The sequence below is a fragment of the Mus musculus genome, chromosome 16, assembly GCF_000001635.26.
Source record: "Mus musculus strain C57BL/6J chromosome 16, GRCm38.p6 C57BL/6J".
Taxonomy (NCBI): domain Eukaryota; kingdom Metazoa; phylum Chordata; class Mammalia; order Rodentia; family Muridae; genus Mus; species Mus musculus.
This window is the reverse complement of record NC_000082.6, coordinates 74,335,525-74,355,323: the sequence shown is the minus strand read 5'-3', so window position 1 is coordinate 74,355,323 and position 19,799 is coordinate 74,335,525. Positions and strand designations below refer to the sequence as shown.

General features: G+C 35.4%; 1 protein-coding gene and 1 non-coding gene across 26 annotated transcripts in view; both read left to right on the top strand.

Annotated features, from left to right (window-relative positions):
* The window catches only part of Robo2 (roundabout guidance receptor 2), a 1,555,468-nt gene that overhangs the window by 1,092,120 nt on the left and 443,549 nt on the right, over positions 1–19,799 (top strand). For all 25 annotated transcript variants that reach the window (XM_006523038.4, XM_030249139.1, XM_030249140.1 and 22 more), the window contains one exon: positions 2,447–2,773. In XM_006523038.4, coding sequence (XP_006523101.1) covers positions 2,447–2,773 — 327 coding nt within the window. The remainder of the gene's footprint in view (positions 1–2,446; positions 2,774–19,799) is intronic.
* Mir691 (microRNA 691) lies at positions 13,257–13,334 on the top strand. Its single transcript, NR_030464.1, has one exon. It is a non-coding gene; the product is annotated as a microRNA 691 (primary transcript).

Genomic DNA, 19,799 nt, shown 5'->3' with positions numbered 1-19,799 from the left:
GAGCTGTAACTTTGTATTGTCATAATTTGAGGGCCCTCATATCGATGGGACACACATTCAGTTACACCCTAAAAACCAGATTCTGACTTTTTTTATTTCTATATGTCTTCCTTTTGATCTATCTTTGTCTGAATGATGAGACCTTTCCAATTTTATTTTCTGCTCTACTTAACTGTTGCAGGCCTGATAATTACGTTTAAAGTCTAAGATTATAAATGAGGGAAGGCTTCTGTAGCACATTCCTTGCTTTAAGGGCACAGTCTGTGTGACATATACCCCACATTGGTCTCATTCAGATTGTGAACCCCTGTATGAACTTATTATATCTATTAAATCAACTCTAAAATTCTGCCCTGCAAATTTTGCTGGAGTCACAATCTATATGGTCCTTTGTTGGAGCTGATGAAACAAAACTGGTAGTTTGTCACCTTTTTCAAAAATATCCCCTCTTCCAAAATGGATGATAAACTTGTGACCAAATGAAGTTCTGTTTATTAATTAAATTGTGCATTTTAAATGATTTGAAAGTTGATGAGAATCACACTGAATCATATTGCCTATCTTTATTAATATTATTATCTTATGATTCAGCATCACATGACCCCAGCCCTTTGATTCTTTTTTTTTTATTAATCATTTTATTTGTTTAAATTTTAAATGATATCCCCCTTCCTGGTTACGACTCTACACTCTCCCCCATCCCATCCCCTTCCACCACAGGAAGGGAGCCAGGACTCCAGATGTAGCATATGGCCTATCCTAACTGATCAAAGATGTGTAAATCTAGGTGGCTGCATGGAATGTTATAATAAAAACTGTAAGATGCCCCACTATAGATCATCATTATTACCCCTGCATGACTGTTGCTTTTAGAATATCCTTTGGATTCATCTGGGAGACATCCCCATCAATACAGTAGTAAGGTATCTCAAACAGTGAAGTTTGAAAGTCAAAATCCACAAACATTGGTTAAACTCATTTGCTGTTCTATCCAAGGACAAGGGACTTGTTTTTACAGCACTCTTGTTGTGTGTGGCTCACAGTAGCTGAGAACACTAGATCCAGGGTTTGTGCATAAATAATCAGATATATCCTAAGAGAAAAAAAAAGCAGACTTAAAAGTATCCATAATAGAACATAGTGCACAATTTTGATCTTAAAATACCTAGATTTAATGGTTCAGCTTTTGTTGCATCATAAGAATATCATGGGTATTTGCATTAGCATATTTACTGTTGTTACAAAATACCTGGGTATTTTATAATTTAAGAGGATACTGTAGGCTCTGTGTCACAGAACCAACTCTTAGCCATGAATGAGGGCATCCTGCCTGCATCACGGATTAGCAAGTGGCATACTGATTGGTGTGTACCGAAGAAAAGCAAGAAAGGTAGCTAGAGACATTCACAGGCATTTCACTTTTGCAAAACAAAACTAACTCAGTCTATAAAAGCAGCAGTCTATAAAACAGTCTATAAATCCTTGCCCCAGTATGATACCCACAGTTGCCTAATTACCCTTTGGTAGGTCGTATGTATTACTGGTGACCAATATCTTAATTTTGCCATTTTCAACTCATCCAAATGTGACAGGTAGAAAACATTCACTTAAAAGCAGCACATTTCAATTTTACCCAATGGTAAAATATCAAATTTTATCTGTATTTATATTAACACACAAAAATATATTTCTTCATTTTCCACTACAGTATTTCTTATCATGGATAGATTTTTATTTATTATTTCTATATTTTTATATTTAATGAGTAAGTTTTTTAGTTAGCATTTTGAATTTCAAGCCACAGTTTCCCTATTGCTTTCCATCGGTTATCCTGGAAACCAAAATGATTTACTCATTTACTTATTCATTTATTTAATTCTTTCACAGATGGTCACGCTACTGCATGTCTAACTCAGTGTGCGCACAGAATTGAATTCACACATCTCAGACTAACTTGAAATCTTACTAGCTACATCACGTTCCTCTCTAAGTGAACAACATGGTGTATACACGGTCTGGGGTTTCTGTGCTTTGTTAAGAGTGCTGGGCTTGTGCGCTTGGTTTGCTTTCCTGGTAAACAGTAGTCAGTCCTATTCACCTTGGTCCTCCTTTCAACATGGTAACCCACCCCCACCCCTGCCCGGAGTGGCCTAGGGTGGGTGCCTTGTTGTCTTTACTTTCGCTTGCCATTTTTATTAATATGTTATAGTTCACCACTAAGGTTAACATTAGTTTATTGTTGTATGGTCTCCGTGTACAAAAGGGTTGGGATGATCTAGAGATGTATAGAAAAACCAAGAGAGTGAAATATGGGTAAAATATGGTATCATGTTATTCCACTAAATATTTGAAAAGGTTTAATACTTTGAGTGTGAATCTAAATGAAATATGTATTACAATGACGGGAGGAGTGTTAAGCTGATCGTCTCTCCATTATGTTTTTTAGGATCTCGTCTTCGTCAAGAAGACTTTCCCCCCAGGATCGTAGAACACCCTTCTGATGTCATCGTCTCCAAGGGAGAGCCCACCACTCTGAACTGTAAAGCAGAGGGCCGACCCACCCCCACCATTGAATGGTACAAGGATGGTGAGAGGGTGGAGACAGACAAGGATGATCCCAGGTCCCACAGAATGCTTCTGCCCAGCGGATCTTTATTCTTTTTGCGAATTGTTCATGGGCGCAGAAGTAAACCGGACGAAGGGAGTTACGTTTGTGTTGCAAGGAACTATCTTGGTGAAGCAGTGAGTCGAAATGCATCTCTGGAAGTGGCATGTAAGTAGACGCCATGGGCCTCATGTGTGCATGCATTCTGCTTCACTGTAGTGAGTTTGGTTGTTTCTCACTGATGCTTAGAAACTGTAGAGTAAACCATCTGGAATAATACACTATCTCTGCATCTCGGAATATGGTTAGAATACTGTCAGTATAGGGGTTGCAGCAATTTTCTTTGCTTAAATTTGAATAAAGTCAATGTTGTTATATCTAAGTAACGGGCAGTACATAATGCTATTGTAACTACAAATTTGAACTATTAATGAGATACATAATAGAGTCTCAATGTTACTTATGGTAAAATCAAAAGTTTACTTACAGTAATGCCATAAAATGCAAAACCAAATTCAATAATGCTCATGTTTCTCTTACTTATATTTACATGTGCACTTTTGAAGTAACACATTACCTAATTCTTTACATTATAGTATCTCCATTTTCTTATAGACAAAATCCAGAAATAATAGACATGTAAGGGAGAATACTGCCCAAACTACAACGATAAGTTTATTTTTTTATCGTTGACTTCATCATAGAACAGATAACCACGCTGTTGTCAAAGTTTCTAATTTCTACTCAATCTTAACATTCAAAATAAATAAGAACTTTCTCTCTCTTTTGAACACATATTTTTTGCCTCCCCTGCCAACAATTAAAGATTTTAGTACCTGGTTTCTATTTAAATATACATTGCATTGACTTCAAGGGTAGTATTGTTTTGGTCTGAGGATTTGGGGAGTTAGTAACTTACTTGTTTTAAGGAAAGGTTTTATCTTCAGTGAATTGTGAGCTATGACAGCAACTTCTCACTTGTAGAGATGGTTGTCCCCTTGTGATGACTGGGAGGGTGCTCAAAATAGTTGAACATTCTGCTAATTAAAGGAAATATGTTCTATATGGTGACACAGCATACTATACTGCTTATGTACAACCAGTTGATGTTTGCAACAATATGTAAAAATTTTTTTGGCACCTGGAAAGGTCTTTTGGTGATCAAATCAACCTATTCTTTATTTAACAGTCTTGGTGAGCTCTTTTTCCCAAACATCTTCTCTTCTGATTTAAAGTTTCATTCCAGATACTATGAACTAACTGATTTTTAAATATGTAACTTCAAAAAAAAAGGAGTGGAAGTTCTTAAAATACACATTTTATATGTGAAAAACGATGAAATATAAACATTTGAAACTTTTACTGGTAACGAGATTCCCCCCCCCAAAAAAAGCCCAAATAGATTCTGCTTTTTTAAAATCCAATACTTTACAAATGACTTAAATATAATTTAGTTGGAAATAGAATATGAAAACACAACTTTAAGAATATATAGTTTCTGCCTACATTTTCCACTTAAAAATGTCAACTTTCTGAAAGTTTTGAGTACACTGAAATATTTCACTGCTATATTCTATTGATCCACATCCCTCTGTCGTAAATACAATGGCTATTGTCCTCCCATTTGACTGCTAGATGATCAGGGTGTGTAAAGGGAGTTAATGGGGAGTTCAAGAAAGCATCTTGACTCTTGTAACTTTTGCTCTTTGAGGATTTTTCTGCATTCCTAGAATACTGCTAAGAAACAGTATTATTGTAGACAAATGAAAATGAAGAAAGTTTACTTTTTTCCATAACATTTGTTTTTGTTTTTCACTCAGCAGGAAAGAACCACTTTATTGTGACTAATTTCTCTTCAGAGCACTGAAAAAATTTTCAAAGTTGGCTGGCAATTTCTTTGAAACAGAGTAGTAAACATTTGTTTTTGAATCGTAGTTTTGTTACAACCAGTCCTCAAACACATTTATCTTTTACTTTCATTTTGTATGAAAAGAATACTGCTCCCCCTACTCAAACCATAAATAATGAATCAAATGCTTATAAGAGAAAAAACTGAGACATGATTCTTTCCCATGTAATACGATGGTAGCATTTTTTAAATTTGGACACAAATGAACTTTAATAAAAGCTTGAATTACTTATAGTCTCACAAGGAAAAACCAAAAAGGTTATGAATTGAATTTAGCTAGTGAATAAAGTTCTCTCTTCCAATACCATATCACCAGTTCACAGGATTTGAAGCTACCTAGGGTCAAATAATATTCATTTAATTGTTTTTCTTTTTTGTTGTCTGTTAGTTTCCAAATCCTCTATATTTTCCTGTGTGTCTTAATACATAAAACTGAAAAGCTGAATTGACCAACACCCACTCTGTCCTCTATTAATGTGCTGAGGGACAGGAATAAAGGAAACATTCTAATCTATTCTCAGAGTTCAGAAAACCCTGCAGGTGACCAAACTTTAAATATTTTATACTAGATTAAGTAGAGAAAAATTATAGCTCATCAGAGGGATAAATGATAGTGTGGGAACATACAGGGAAGAGTACTTAAATATTTCCAGGCAATAATATGATGAATATGTCTTAAAAGGGGAAGCATCATTTGCTCTCTGATTATTTAGTATTTTGTGATTGCTTGGGTAGAAAATGGATTTAAACACCATCCTGGTGTAGAGAATTGAAGTGTTAAAGTGCATGTATACCTTGCTAAGTTTCAGCTGTATGCTTTGATATGTCAGTGAGGTATTGAGGTTAAAACCCTTCACATTCCATTACAAAATTGCTTCTGGAATTGAGCAACCAGACATTCTGAAACAAGGTTTGATGCCATGGGTAAGTTAGAGTATAGGAGAATGCCCAAGTGATAAAGTGGTAAACCATTTTAAAATATAGAGTCCATTTGCTTGGATCAAGCTTTGATCATAGAAAAAAGAAGAAAAAAAAAACATTCGTACAAAAGGCATTTGTGTAGAATAGGTATCTGGGTGACAGAGAATGTTGTGACGAGGAAAATATTTGCAAATAAAGTAAGAGATAATTTCAAGTAGCCATGGTTTCTAGAGATGGAGAGAGCACCTGGCAGGTGGAAGAGTGGAGTTAGAGCAGCGAATACCTGTTTTCTAGAAGGAAATTCTGTATTGAATATCAGGAACATGAGGAAAACCATCTTAGGATCTACATTTCTGGGCGTGGGGTCATATGGGTTCCTGGTCTACAAAAGGAGAATGAAGTGACTCTGGACTTTGCTCATAGCATGGAAGGACTTTCTGTGAACTTTCACTGTGATAAGACACAGCAACTGCACACATTTATCATAAATTTATTTTGATGAAACATTATGCATATGATTGTTTCCCTTTACTTCACCTTGATTTTTATTTAAATGAGAAAATATTGTATTTGCCATGCCATGAAAATTAGCATTCTGTTGATAGCCATCAATTTTTATTATTTGTATGAAAGTCTGCTGCGTGTCCCTATACTATATTCTCTCTCACACTCACATTCTATCTATCTATCTATCTATCTATCTATCTATCTATCTATCTATCTATCTATCTATCTATCATCTATTTATCTTCTATCTTCTAACTATCTGTCTGTGTATCTTTCAGTCTGTGTATCTATCTCTCCTTTCTTCACCAACATAATGGGACAATTAAGAAAAAGAATGAAAGAAAGAAGCAAGCAAGCAAACAACAACAACAGCAACAACAAAAATCACTCATGGCCAAGTATTGCTATCTAGAATTAAATCACCCAGTTACTGTTTTGTTATTGGTGTTGTGTGTTGTTGTTGGTTGGTTTAATTTTAAGCCTGTATGAAAGGAAATTCAGAGCCATTCTGAAAGGCCTTTCCACTCAGTTGATTCTGAGGCAGAGGTTTAGTCCGAAAGTGATTTTAAATGGAACAAAAACACAATCACAGGGCTACCAGCAAGAGGCCTGGCACTCATGAAGTTAATAGGTGGTTTTCCAATGGGTCCCACAGGAGCGCCAGGCACAGAGGTGCAGATAGAATTTCAGTTCCCACCAAGTGCTGTGGTGTATCGAGTTGAAGAGCAGCAGAGCCTTCATAGGGAGGAAGGGGGGCTGTCTGACATGCAGCCAGCCTGGTGGCCTCAAGAGATGGCAGCTGTAGCCCCAGGTGGTAAATATGTGACAGCAGCTTGATCTATCGACCAAAGGAAGAGGGGGTACGGGGCTAAATGAAAATTCATGAAAAATTGATGAAGTCCCCAGATTATTTTTTTCCGTTTCCTTTCTCAGGACTCCTCTAGTGTTGAAGAGAGAGATTAAATGAGGTGCTGAATGGTTTACTGCCAGAAGGTTGTGGTTCAAAGTTCAGAGGTCACATGGAAACCACCCCACATTTATACCCCCCCATGACATTGTAGGGAAATCGAGAACTTTTCAGATTACCTTTGTTTTCATAATTAAATAAAGTAGCTAAATATTCAAAATGTGGCGTTTGGGTTGACCCTAAAAGTGAGAGACAGAGGGGGAGAGAGAGAGAGAGAGAGAGAGAGAGAGAGAATGCATGATTCGTAATTTGATTGGATGATGAGTGTGAAGTTCACAAGGCAGGATGGCTTGCTTTTTCCTCACTACTTCCTCTTTGACTCCTCCCAGTAGCCCTCCCTTTTTTTATCCTGTGTTGTCCATGTATCAAGACTAAAGCTACAGGAGCATAATTCTGAGAGAGAGAGAGAAAAGGGCTCTGCATTATTTATAGGTCACAGATTGCTTGGGTCGCAAAGCTGCAGGACACTTTACACGCATCAGAGTCCTGCTTCATTTAAATCTACGACCAAATTGATAATTTTATCTGTGGGTTTATGCGGAGATGTTCGTGGCTGTAGAGGGTACTGGTGGCTTCTAAAGTGAGCACAAGGTAATCTGCAGACTTCATTCCTCCGAGTTCACAATGATGTAGCTTTTTATGCGCTTGGGGTTATTTGAACATGGGGGGGAAAATCTGATCCAGGCAAAATGGTTTTATTTTTCGTAAAGTCAAAATGGTTTTATTTTTCATAAAGACATAAGGAAGGCAATTTAAATGTAAAGGAACTTAAATTTCAGCTCTGCAGAGCTCCTAGAATTTTTTCCATGTTTGTTTTATTTTTCAGACGTGCTTTTTGCCATACATTCTAGGATGTTCTCAAGCTCACAACCTCCCTAAGCCTCTCAAGTGCCATCATAGATGGCAAGAATTATTTAATGCGGTTGTCCTCATTCAGCTTATCTTTCGCAAATTCAGTGTATATCACTCTATAAATTTGAAAACAAATTTAGTTGTACGGTGTGACCACCAACACCACAACCTCATCTAGCATATCTTGACACTTAAAAGAAATCTTTGCCAGTTAGCATGCAATTTTCACTTTTCTCAAACCGTCCTCCCTTGGTTCCTAGGAAATATTTACCAGCTGTCTTTCTCAATAAAGTTGTTGTTGTGTGCATTTATAAGTATAAATACTTAGTAAAGGTAATTTTGTGTCATAATCTATAACTTTTAAGGCATGTGATTCCAGACAATAGCACATCTCCACTTCTGCTTTTGTACATAGATTTTTTTCCCTAATAACTAACATAGGTCTTTCTATTCAGATCAAAGGAGCCAACAGGGGAACTAAAATTCCTTTAAGAAGGCTGCACTCTTTTTATATATGAGTCAGTCTTTATAAAAAGTAGGAGAAGAATTTTTATAAGTCTAATTCTTTTTCTATATAGAAGTCTATAACTTCTTGTACTTAAACTGCAAATGAGTGAGGTTAGTTACAAGATTGACATATAATTGCTACTGAAAAAGAAATTGGTTCTTGTGAGGAAAGTCCAAATCCAAGACATCCCTAGCTGTTTGGTTCTTAACAGGGAGATGCGCCTACACGTTTGTCAGTTAGAAGTCACATGTATATTTTTTTGATAATGTTTCCTACCATCATACTATGTGAGAGAAGATGAAGTCTCAGCTTGAGGTAGCTCCTGGGATTTCATTGTTTCTCTACTGTCTTCTGTTCCAGATATCAACAGCTGAATACATGATTTTTTGTTGTTGTTGCTTTTGGCTACTGCAACCAGATAGATGTAAGAGGTGTCCTATACACACAATAATTTGATTTCCTTTATTTAACTCCTCCATGGGGGACCCTGTGCTCAGTCCAATGGTTGATGGCAAACACCCACATCTGTATTTGTTAGGCTCTGTCAGAGCCTCTCAGGAACCCCCACCCCCAACCTCCCTCCCAGGGACTAAACTAACAACCAAAGAGTACATATGGAAGGACCCATCTCTCCCGTCACATATGTAGCAGAGGATTTCATTGTCTGGCCTCAATAGGAGGAGAATCCCTTGGTCCTGTGAAGGCTTGATTCCCCAGTGTAGGGGAATGCTGGGGCAGTGAGGTAGGAGTAGATAGGTTAGTCGAGGAGCATCCTCATAGAAGCAGGGGGATGGAAAATGGGAGAGGGAGGTTCCAGAGGGAACACTAGGAAAGGGGGTAACATCTTGAAATGTAAATACATAAAATATCCAAATTAAAAAAAAACTGAAAAAACATTTAGTTAGAAGTTGAAACATAGGAGCCAAAAAGAAAGGTTAATTAAAGTAGAGACCTTCCAAGAAAATTGATAGATTAGGTCTTTTTTATTTTTTTTTCTTTCATTTGGCTGGTCATACTGTATATATGCTGAATTTTATGGTCTGATTGGCATTGGCACTTATATAGTTAAATCAGTTGTGCTAAGGTGTGAGGACCTGATTCTTCTACTACAGAAAACATTCCTTGGCCACTTATTCATGCAGGTGTGTTACTAAATTGACCTTGAACATTCTAAATGTGTGAAAACATCCATCGGTCTGTGTTATAAGCATCAAGAAAAGTCTGAATGGAGGATGCCACGGGAACCTTGTGCAGTCTCACGTACGGACTTAAATTAACATCCAAGGATTCTCCATAGAAATCAGGTCAATGCCAAGGTGAAGAAATATTTCTTAGCATATCTAAAGGCAGTCATTACATAGTATGTGTGAGGTTTTCTAAAATTGAAGACTTTGTAAAGATTTTATTATGGTTGAATTTTCAACCACTGGCAATTACCATCCTCTGTGGTCGAGAGGCAAGACCCTAAACGGGGCTTCCTAAGGAGTTAAGAGAGGGCAGAGGCAGCTTTTGGAATACTATGGGTTAAGGGCTGTCATAGTAAAAATGTTCTGTTAGGACAGTATGTGGGGGAATATAGGGCTATATCTTGGTGTTCAACTAGCACCAAGGAAGCTTTACTTTTGTTGGATGACACTGGCTTCCCTCTATGTTTTGGTATGCTAATGGTACATATAGTATAGAAGCAGATCCATTCAACTTTAGGGGCAAGGGATGGAGGTATATGGAAGGGGAAGCCGGGAAGGAGGATATCATTTGAAATGTAAATTAATAAAATGATTAATGAAAAAGTGGTTTCAATTCATATTTCAAAGGATATATTTTATCATAATTATAGAACCAAAACACAAACCCAGAGAGAAGCATAATTCTGATGACAGTGGAAACAATGAACAGAATTACATAGGACATGGCCACAAGCTGCAAGGACCAGGAGCTGCGATCACACTTTGGAATTGTTTAAGAGTAAGAGCTATTGCTGACAAGAATAAATAGAACACAGAGCTGGGCAATTGATGCTTCTTAGCAGGAGCAAAATAGTAGGAACCACTTGTATCTATGAAGCACAGTATTTCTTGTCTAGAATTTCCTGGTCATGGTTTATTGAATTCTAAAGATAGCTGTTAGATTTGTTTAAGTGTATTCTCTCTCTCAGATATGTGTGAGATATAAAATTCACTTCTGTGTTTTCATACAGACATAAGATTTGCACCTAGGCAGACCTAGCTCTCAAGAATGTTTTCTTAATCACTCGGTTAAGCTTACACATTGATTAATTTAAACAAGCAAACAAAATCATTTGGCACTTTGAGACAAAAAATCATTAGTGTTGATTTGGGGTATTTTATCTAGAGACCATGGCCCAGTTGTGTGTACACAATGGAGATACCTGAAGAGATGAGAAGAGATAGAAGATTCTGTGTTGGTTTAGATATTCTGTGTTGTGTAAGATATTAAAGAAAAGAAACAATACTTTTCTATGTTTTGTTTAGTTATATATTGACAGTTGAGAGCTCATTAGTTTATTCAAGTAATTTGATTTTCTCTTTACAGTTCCTAGTTGTCAAATATCAGTATCAGGAAAATCCATCACTTTCAGTTGTTATTGACATGTTTGGAGGTTAAGATGTCTTGAAGATTAACAATCCAATTTATAAAATGAGTCATCTGTGATTTCAGATACAGAGAGAAGTGGACTAAGTTTACAAAATAAGAGTATCACAATAGCAGCCATGTCTTATAACTTTTAAGAGTTTTCTGACTCATTAATATTTTCATGGTTCTTTTGTGTTTGCTGCTATGTGTGTCTATAAACCTCTTCTGGTTATCATAGTTTTTAAGGTCAACATATAATTTCATTAACATTGGCCAGTTTGACTTTTCAATTATTGTATTTCTTTAGTTTTTAATTTTAGAAAATAATCCAATGTTTTCAATGTTTAATGCCAAAAGTAGCAAATATCCATAGGCCAAATAGAAAGTGAACAAATACTTCAGAGATTAATTCCAAATAGATCATATATTTAAAGTATCAGCTAAAACTATATAATTCTAAAGTATAACATAGAAAGAAGAACAAACAACCCCCAAACCATCTACCTAAATATAATTATCAACAAGGAAAAACAATGCCCATGATTGATTTTATTAAAATTAGAATCTTCTGAAATATCCCACCTTCCTTAAGAATATAAAAAGATTAGTTTCAGACTGAGAATATATAGATATATACATGTCTATACAGTACATAAACAACAAATGATAAAATACACACAAAATAAAATGAGATATGTTACACATATTCTTAATGGCACATAAGCACAGTGAAGCATTGTTGTCCATAGGAAGTGCAATAAGACTATCAAAAAAGATGTATATATGTTTCATTACAGAATTCTTGTGAGGATGCAGTGTAACTGATTTCTACATGCATTACTGATAAAAACCCAAAGAGGTATATTCACAATGCAATACAGTTTATCAGGTCCATGAGCACTAAATTCTACTTACCATCTTATTGCACATCTAAGCATTTACATCAAAGAAATGTTAACATGCACACAAACACACAATCCTAGATGTATGTGTGATAGCAGAAGGTAAGACAGGACTGAACTGTCCCTCATTGAAATGAATGATTAAACAGAGCAGTCTGTATCCACACTATGGAATACTACTCAGCAATAGAAAGAATTGAATTATTGATATACAGAACGATGCAGATGGGTCTCATGGGTATTATGGTGGATCTGAAAATGGCATTTTAAAGGGCATTCCAAAAGGTCGAATGCTATAAAATTCCATTTACATAATATTCTCAGGATCAGAAAATTATAACGATAGAAAGCAGATTAGTGGTTTTAAAAAGTCAAAGATATGGAGTCAGGCAGGACTGATTATGACTCAGAAGGAATAGTGGGAGGAGACTATAGACACAACATAATTCTGTATCTATGTTATTATGCTAGGTATGCTAGTGTATAGATGTATCAATGGAATAAAACTCCATACATCCATTATTCTGTGGAAGTTTCATGGCTTTAATACTACCATAGAATTAACATAAAAAGAAGTTAAAATGAGGACAGGACCCATAACGGAGTCAGATCCATGATGCAGTGAACAGATTTCAACACATCTGGACCATAGAAATTCTAGCTTTAAGTCTTCTTAATATAGTAGTAATTTAAATTAAGAAATATAATTCAGCTTTATCCTGTGCGACAGTAACTACTCTTGTAAACGCTCATTTTGAGTATTGTTTAAATTCACCATTAAAGCTGGAAGCCTACTTGAAGACAGCTGCCAAGTATGTAAGGTTATGGGAAAAAGCTGAAAAGTAGGGAATTTTGATCCTTGATCAATAGACACATAAAGTCATCTGTAGGTTCCTCTCGGTTTTGCAAGCAGACCGTGAGCTCTTTTATGAAATAGAAAATAAATGGCGTTCTATGAAGCTTGAGTAGACAGAGAAGGAAAAACTAGTGGAAGTTTCAGACTCACAGGATTCTTGTGGGCCATGATTTGATGGGTCTTCTTTCCTTGGACCATAATGGCTTAAAGGTTAACCAAGCTAGTAGGGTATTTTACCTAATGAATGTAATCTTTGAAGTACAAATTTGCTGATGTGGCTTCACCTTGTATATTCCCCTCTAAAGGAAATGAAACAAATCACGAGGCTGAGAATCTCATACCCTTTTCAGTTATGAAATAATTCTTATTACTTCTCTATTTACAAGAAACCCCACAAACTGAAATTAAATTCATGATTTTTTTCTCTTCTTTTTCTTATCATCTTTAATCACAATTCAATGGGAAAAATTCCCAGGAAAATTGTGAATTTTTATCTTAATATCTATTTTGAAATCCTTGGAGATTATAATCAATTAAATTAAATACATTTTGTAAAACAGCCCTTCATTTAGAACATATAATTTCCTAGGATGCCCATGTCTGTATTGAAGAGAAGGTTGAAAGAAAGTTTCTTGCTGATTTATTTTTGCTTTCTTCCTTGGGTCTGCTTTGAATATTCCTGAAGAGAGGCAGAAAATGTTATATTTAATATCCATATAGGATCTTCATTTTAGAATGGTGGTTTCTATCAGTATCCTCTTGTTAAAAGGCGGTACCTATAAATGGGTCAACTTAAGAAAACCTTCCTGAATTATTTGGATAAGCTGATGGAGTCTAATCTTCAAATGTCTATGTTATTTGTAGAGATGCCAGAATCTCAATTTATTTCACCTTTTCCTTTTTCTGACACATCATAAGAAAATGCTTTACTAATGAAGTACCCATTGGTAGTAACCCATTATGTGCGAGAGTCTCTCCTTACATCAGATGACATGCAAATGAACTGCTCAATTTCTGTGGCAAAGGAGAGCTGAGGAGTGGTCTAGTTAATCACACTTGAGGGCTGCCCTAGATGTCATCTGGGAAATATGATCATTATTCATTCTTATTTAAGGGCCCTTACCCTGTGCATAAGATAATCTCCCATTCATTCCATTTGGGTTTGATGTTAATTATGGGAGCATTCATAGAAGTTTCTTGCAAGAAATGAATGTGAGGTTAAACCTAGAGTGTGAGGAAGAAAGAGAATTTGTGGGTCCGGTGACTATAAAACCATGCAAGCAGTTGCAAGTGAGATGTCAGAAACCTCAGAGAGCATCTACATCAGTTTGAAGCAGATAAAAGTGGAATAGAGAGATGAAACGACTTACGAAAGCCTGCAGTGGGTACAGGAAGTTATCTTCATCTACAAATGAGGTAGCCAGGTGCATCAGTCACCTATATAGGGAAAGGATAGTTGTGTGAGTTGAAACCATCACGTTGGGTCCTGTCCAGTGATTAACTAGCCAGTGATTTTGTCAAACCATTTAACTTTCTGCATTTGTTTTCTTAGTATATGATAAAATGACCAGACTAGAGCATTTCTTCTTCCGAGAAGAGGAGACCAAGTAAGATCTTTAATAGGAGAATATGCAACTTTGAATTGAATATACTGGAAATTTCTTCAAGAACTTTTGAGTTATCAGCCCTAAATATCAAGCAAATTTGACTCCAGTACTTTTGAATTTGCTATTACATTAGTTGTTATAAAAAAAAAAAAACACTGCTGTTTATTTGGATACTATTTCTTTTCTTTTTCAGTATTTCTCCATGTGAACTCTAGTTGACAACAATTGATAATGTCATGAATAGAATGAGTTTTCCCTTAATCTCACATGTCTTTTGAGGCATCAACCACTCATGTGTGCGTGTATGCACAGCCCTTGTTCACCTTGTGGCCATGGAATTAAGTCATTTTTCTTTTTCAACCACCCATGCAGGTCTAACGTAAATTGTTTTTTGAAAAATTATATATGTCTTAAGCCAATATTTCTTGTCTGGTGAAGCATAACATGTATAGATATAAATTCCTAGTATAGGTTAAATTCTGTTTTGTTTTTTTCTAAAGCAAAATAAAAATTTTGATCTATTTATTTGACTTATATATTGAATTTTACTTAGTAAAAATTCATAGATTTTATTTATCAAAGAACTAATCAAAAATATGATTTTATAAAGAATTGTTTTTATACTATTTCAAATAATATATGTCTGAGAAAAAACAAATACATTTGATATTAGTTTTAGTATATATGGTTGCTTTTCTATGGATATTTATATTAGTTTTTTAAAAATAATTTATTTGCATTATTTTACTGTTTATATACAAGTTACTGGTTTATAAATTCAATAAGCTTGAGGAAATTCTTATATTTATCTTCATAATTACGTACCATTTTTCTACATCTTTGATTTTAGTAACCTTAATAGTTATAGGTACTCTGTGGAGTTGATTCAGTTTTGTTTAATATTGTAGTAAAAGATGAAAATGCTACAAATATAAATAAACAAGTGTATTCAGTCAAATAAGATACTTTTACCCCCTTTTAAAAATATGTCTTCAAGCAACATTTAAAGAACACAAGTCCCAGCTTTAACACATGTTCTGAAAACAGATATATCCTAATTTTTAATCTCATTAATCTCATCCTTCCAAAATACAATGGTGGAAGTCCTCCATAACACCCTTAGCTTATAACATGGTAGGATGATGATGATGACAATAATAATAATAATAATAATAATAATAATAATAATAAAGTGCTGGTGCACTATTACAGGAAAAGTTTATTTTCACTTTTTTTATGATATATTTGTGACTACTAGTCCATATGAAACATTTAGAGACCAAACTAACACATTTAAAATTTTTTACTAATTTTACAGGGTAAATTATTAGGGTCAATGGTAGTTCATGGACTAACCAAATTTTTATGGTCCCCTTTAAAATGAATCACATACTTTCTGAAGAATTTAAAGGTATTTTATTCTTCATTCTTCAAAACCATTTTTTTTTCCATAAAATGGCATTTTGAATTCTAGTAGCCATGTAGAAACTGTTTGCTGTCATATGTAGCATCAGCGGAAAAGAGGGACTGGATCGTGTTGTTCAACACATCTTCTTTTACCTAGAGCAGGGCTCTCACGTGCTCTGACCTTTGGAGTGACTGTTGTCTTGAGTGATGTACTTAATGAGATCTAATGACATCATGACCCTGACCCCTTCATGGCCCTTGCTCTTCTCATCCATCTTCTTAACCCCACAGGCTGTGAGTCAGTGTATAGAAGGAGGATTAAACAAGTGTGAATAAACAAGTTCACGAGTGTTCAGCCTCAGCTGCTGGTGCATGGCGGTGGCAAAGTAAGGCATAGAGAGTTTAACACCGACAAAGTGCCTTAGGCAGCACCATGAATCCTGCTGCAGAAATCACCCCTCAATGTCATGTAGCTAGTCTCCTAGCTTGGCCCACTCCTGGTCAGGGGTGACGGTTGGCCTTTATAATCACATAGCTGTTGGCACAGTCAATGAAAAGATGGCTGATCTATCGCTTACCCAGTGTCACAGATGACTAGAGCTTTTATCTCATTAACTGTGATTAATGTTTGTGAGGCATGGGCTTGTCATGGAACCGTCCATATTCAGCAATGTTGAATACCTCCTCCTACATGATGAGTGAAGGCCATTTCCAGAGGAGAACATTCTCCAGCCTGATTTTCAAATTATCATTTCCACTCTGGGGTGTCTGATGGAGTTCTACCCTGAGTTGTTCTACTGAATTACATGTGTTTTCTCTCATTGAATATTAGCCTGCCTTCATACACTAGAGCTCTAAAGGAAAGACATGAATAATTAACTGGTGTTCAAAACAACAGAATAGATGAGGTAGAAGTTACAGAAGATTTTGGTTTTAATACCTTAGACTGAGTTGCTTTCCTTGTATAATTTCCACTTAGGTCAGTTTTCCCAAGTTACATAGAAAGCATGGGGGCTAAAGGGTGCTGCTATATTCTTGCCTACAGCTATGGGTTTTGCTTTATCTGTCCCACACTTGACAAGTTCTTCCCCTTAGCCATCCACGTTATTTGATAAGTTGACCAGTCAGTGATTAAACATATTTATTTAGTTCAATGGGTCAGAGCTATTGCGACAGATGGAAAATTACTGATGGATTATCAATTTCAGTCCCTGTGACATCTGGCCTCCATGTAGTTCATCATCTGAGGACTCATAACACATTTGCCTGGACAATAACATGCTCAGCTACCTGTGAGATCACAGAGATGGATATTGGAAATACTTTACTCCGAATTACTAAGATGGACTGCAGAAATTAAATGAGTTCTGCACCTGTACTAGAAAATCTGAGCACACAGAGTGGTACCCACCATTTCCAACCTTCTGAGGAAGCAACTGGTACTTCCAAACTGTTCTATTCAGTATGCGTGTGGGGGTGTGGGTGTGGATGTGGGTGTGTGTTTTATTATTTCTTTATTAGGTTTATTTTTGGATTAGAAAAAATACTTACTTGGAAGTATGATAGCAATAATAATGCATGTAGAAAGAAGACTATTTCTAACTGCTCTATTTAAAATTTTAACTTTGAAATTTATTACAGTTTGTGTTTGTGTGTGTGTGTGTGTGTGTGTATGCATGCCAGAGAGCACTTATAGAGTTCAAAGGACAAGTTGAGGAGGTTGGTTCCCTCTGTCTAAAATGATATTTTTGGGTATTAAACTCAAGTTGTCACATTGAGTTGCAAGGGCCTTTACCCACTGACCATCTCATTGTCCCTCTACTTAAATAGTTTAATGAATTTTAATATAGCATTATGATTCTTATAGATTGGTTCATTGAAGTGACTGAATCACAAAACAGAAAACACAAATCAGATATCTTATGCTTTAATTATCTTATAAGCAAGATTTCAGATAAAATTTCTAAAATTCCTTTTGCCCTCTCCATTTTTACTGTTGGGTGAATGGTTCTTCTAAGTAATCTATAAGAATAGGTACCTCCTACCTGTGCTAATCTTACATGAAGATATATTCTAATATAATGACGATTATATAAAATATTACATATAATATATAATCTTATTCATATTACTCTTTTGAAGTGCCCACTCCCAAATAAAATTACATTGTGAATAGCTTTTCAAACAATATCATTCAGACTAGCAGTTTGTATTAAGATGCATTTCTGACTTTTCAAAGCAGTTCATATTTTTAGAGAAATTAATAAATTGTTAAATGTAGTTAACTATTTAGCTTTATTCTCATCTATAATATTTTGTGTGATTATTTTACACTTTTTTTTCATAAGATACAGTAGTTTATTTTGTGATCAGCATATTTTATATTTACACGTTACAAAAAAAACTTAGGAGGCTGAAAGATGATTCTTTTTTTAATTTTTAATTAGGTATTTATTTCATTTACATTTCTAATGCTATCCCAAAAGTCCCCCACACCCTTACCCACCCACTCCCCCACCCACCGACTCCCACTTCTTTGGTAAATGCATATTTTGACATATTCTCTTGAATCACTCTATACAAAAACCTAGAAATATTACTAGTTTTAGCAAAAACAAAACCAGAAAATTTTTGCTTTGTAGTTCCCATTTATTTATGAAATCAGTAGGAGTGTTATATGCTCTTATCAACTTTTTATAGGGTGATGGCATCTGAGAGTACAGCAGTTGGCATTGTTTCTTGCAGAAGTCTTCCTTCTTGGTAGAATATCTTCAGTACTCAACTATAGTAATTGAACAATTTACCGAAATCCATAGGTAAATCTGAATCTCATGGTATGTTTTACAGTTTAGAAATTTAGGTCAGAAAAACTGTTAAGGGGGTTCAGATGAGACGATGAGATATGAGGGAGGTCAGAGTGAGATCTAGGTTGGATAGGAAGGTTCAAGTGGAGTCAGAGAGAAGTCAGTGTATCAGGTTCCTCTGAGGAACATGTCTTCCCACAGCAGAATGTGCACTCTGCAGATCCACGAAACAGGAAAGGACACTCAGCACTAATCCTTCTTCCTCTGGGCCTTTCCAGTCAGAGGTGTTCTCCATGTGCCCTGAATTCAGTTAAATGTTAAGTACCTGACTTCATTTGTACTTTTGCACTGCTCCACTGCCTCTTTTAAAAATCATCATACTTTTTATTTGTTATTCCTAATGGTAATGTTGACTATGACCTGGCAAAAGCAGTCTAGATATTAAAATATTAAACAAGTAACAGTAACAGAATAGTTACAGGTATCACTTTATAATGAAATGACTTGATTCAGTCAATTAACATAAATACTAATTTTCTTCTCAAGGCGGATTGGTTTAGATAAGAATCCGTGTTGGTATAGTTTTCTGTATGCCAAAGTTTCTGTTGATAAAGGATGATGTTAAGTCAGAGTACCACGAACTTCTCCATAGAAATGGATACAATCATCAGCTAACTGACGAAGACTGAAAAATTAGCTATGTGATGCCTGTGAATGCTTTTGAGTCTTGAAAGAGCTTTAACAATATGATTTATTTTAGTGATGTGTGAATTTGTCAGAAAAGACACTGAAAGAATATGAATACAGAAAAAAATCTATTTTTAAAGCATCCTGTGACAGTTTATACATTCTACAGAACTCATCTTGGCATGTAGATTTTTTTTTATACCTGAGCCAAGTTTATGAATTTAAATATAATTCAGGAAGAGGCAGTTTTATCATACAGCCTTCTGCATTGTACCTGAATCCGATTGTATCAGTAATTTTTGAACGACTTTCACATTGTATTATATTTCCAATAGATCCTTTTAAGTATCAGTTGTTTCATCATTATATTATTGGATCACAGTTTTGCACCATTAACACTTTATATTTATATTTGAATTGAGTTTTCTTTGGATCCCAATGATGGTAATCAGTGAGTAGAATAAACCAACATGTTTAACTGAGTCTTCAGTGACATTATCCCAATGTGTTCCAATAAAGATATTTCTCTTTCTGAGGAGTATTTGAAATAAAAGTGGAAAATCTTTAAGTTTGTGATGTTGATTCAACAACTTATTACTTTGTTAACCTAAAAGGATCTGGGCATTAAGGATGCTAGCAAATTAAGATATTTCTAAAGTACTTGCTAAAAGT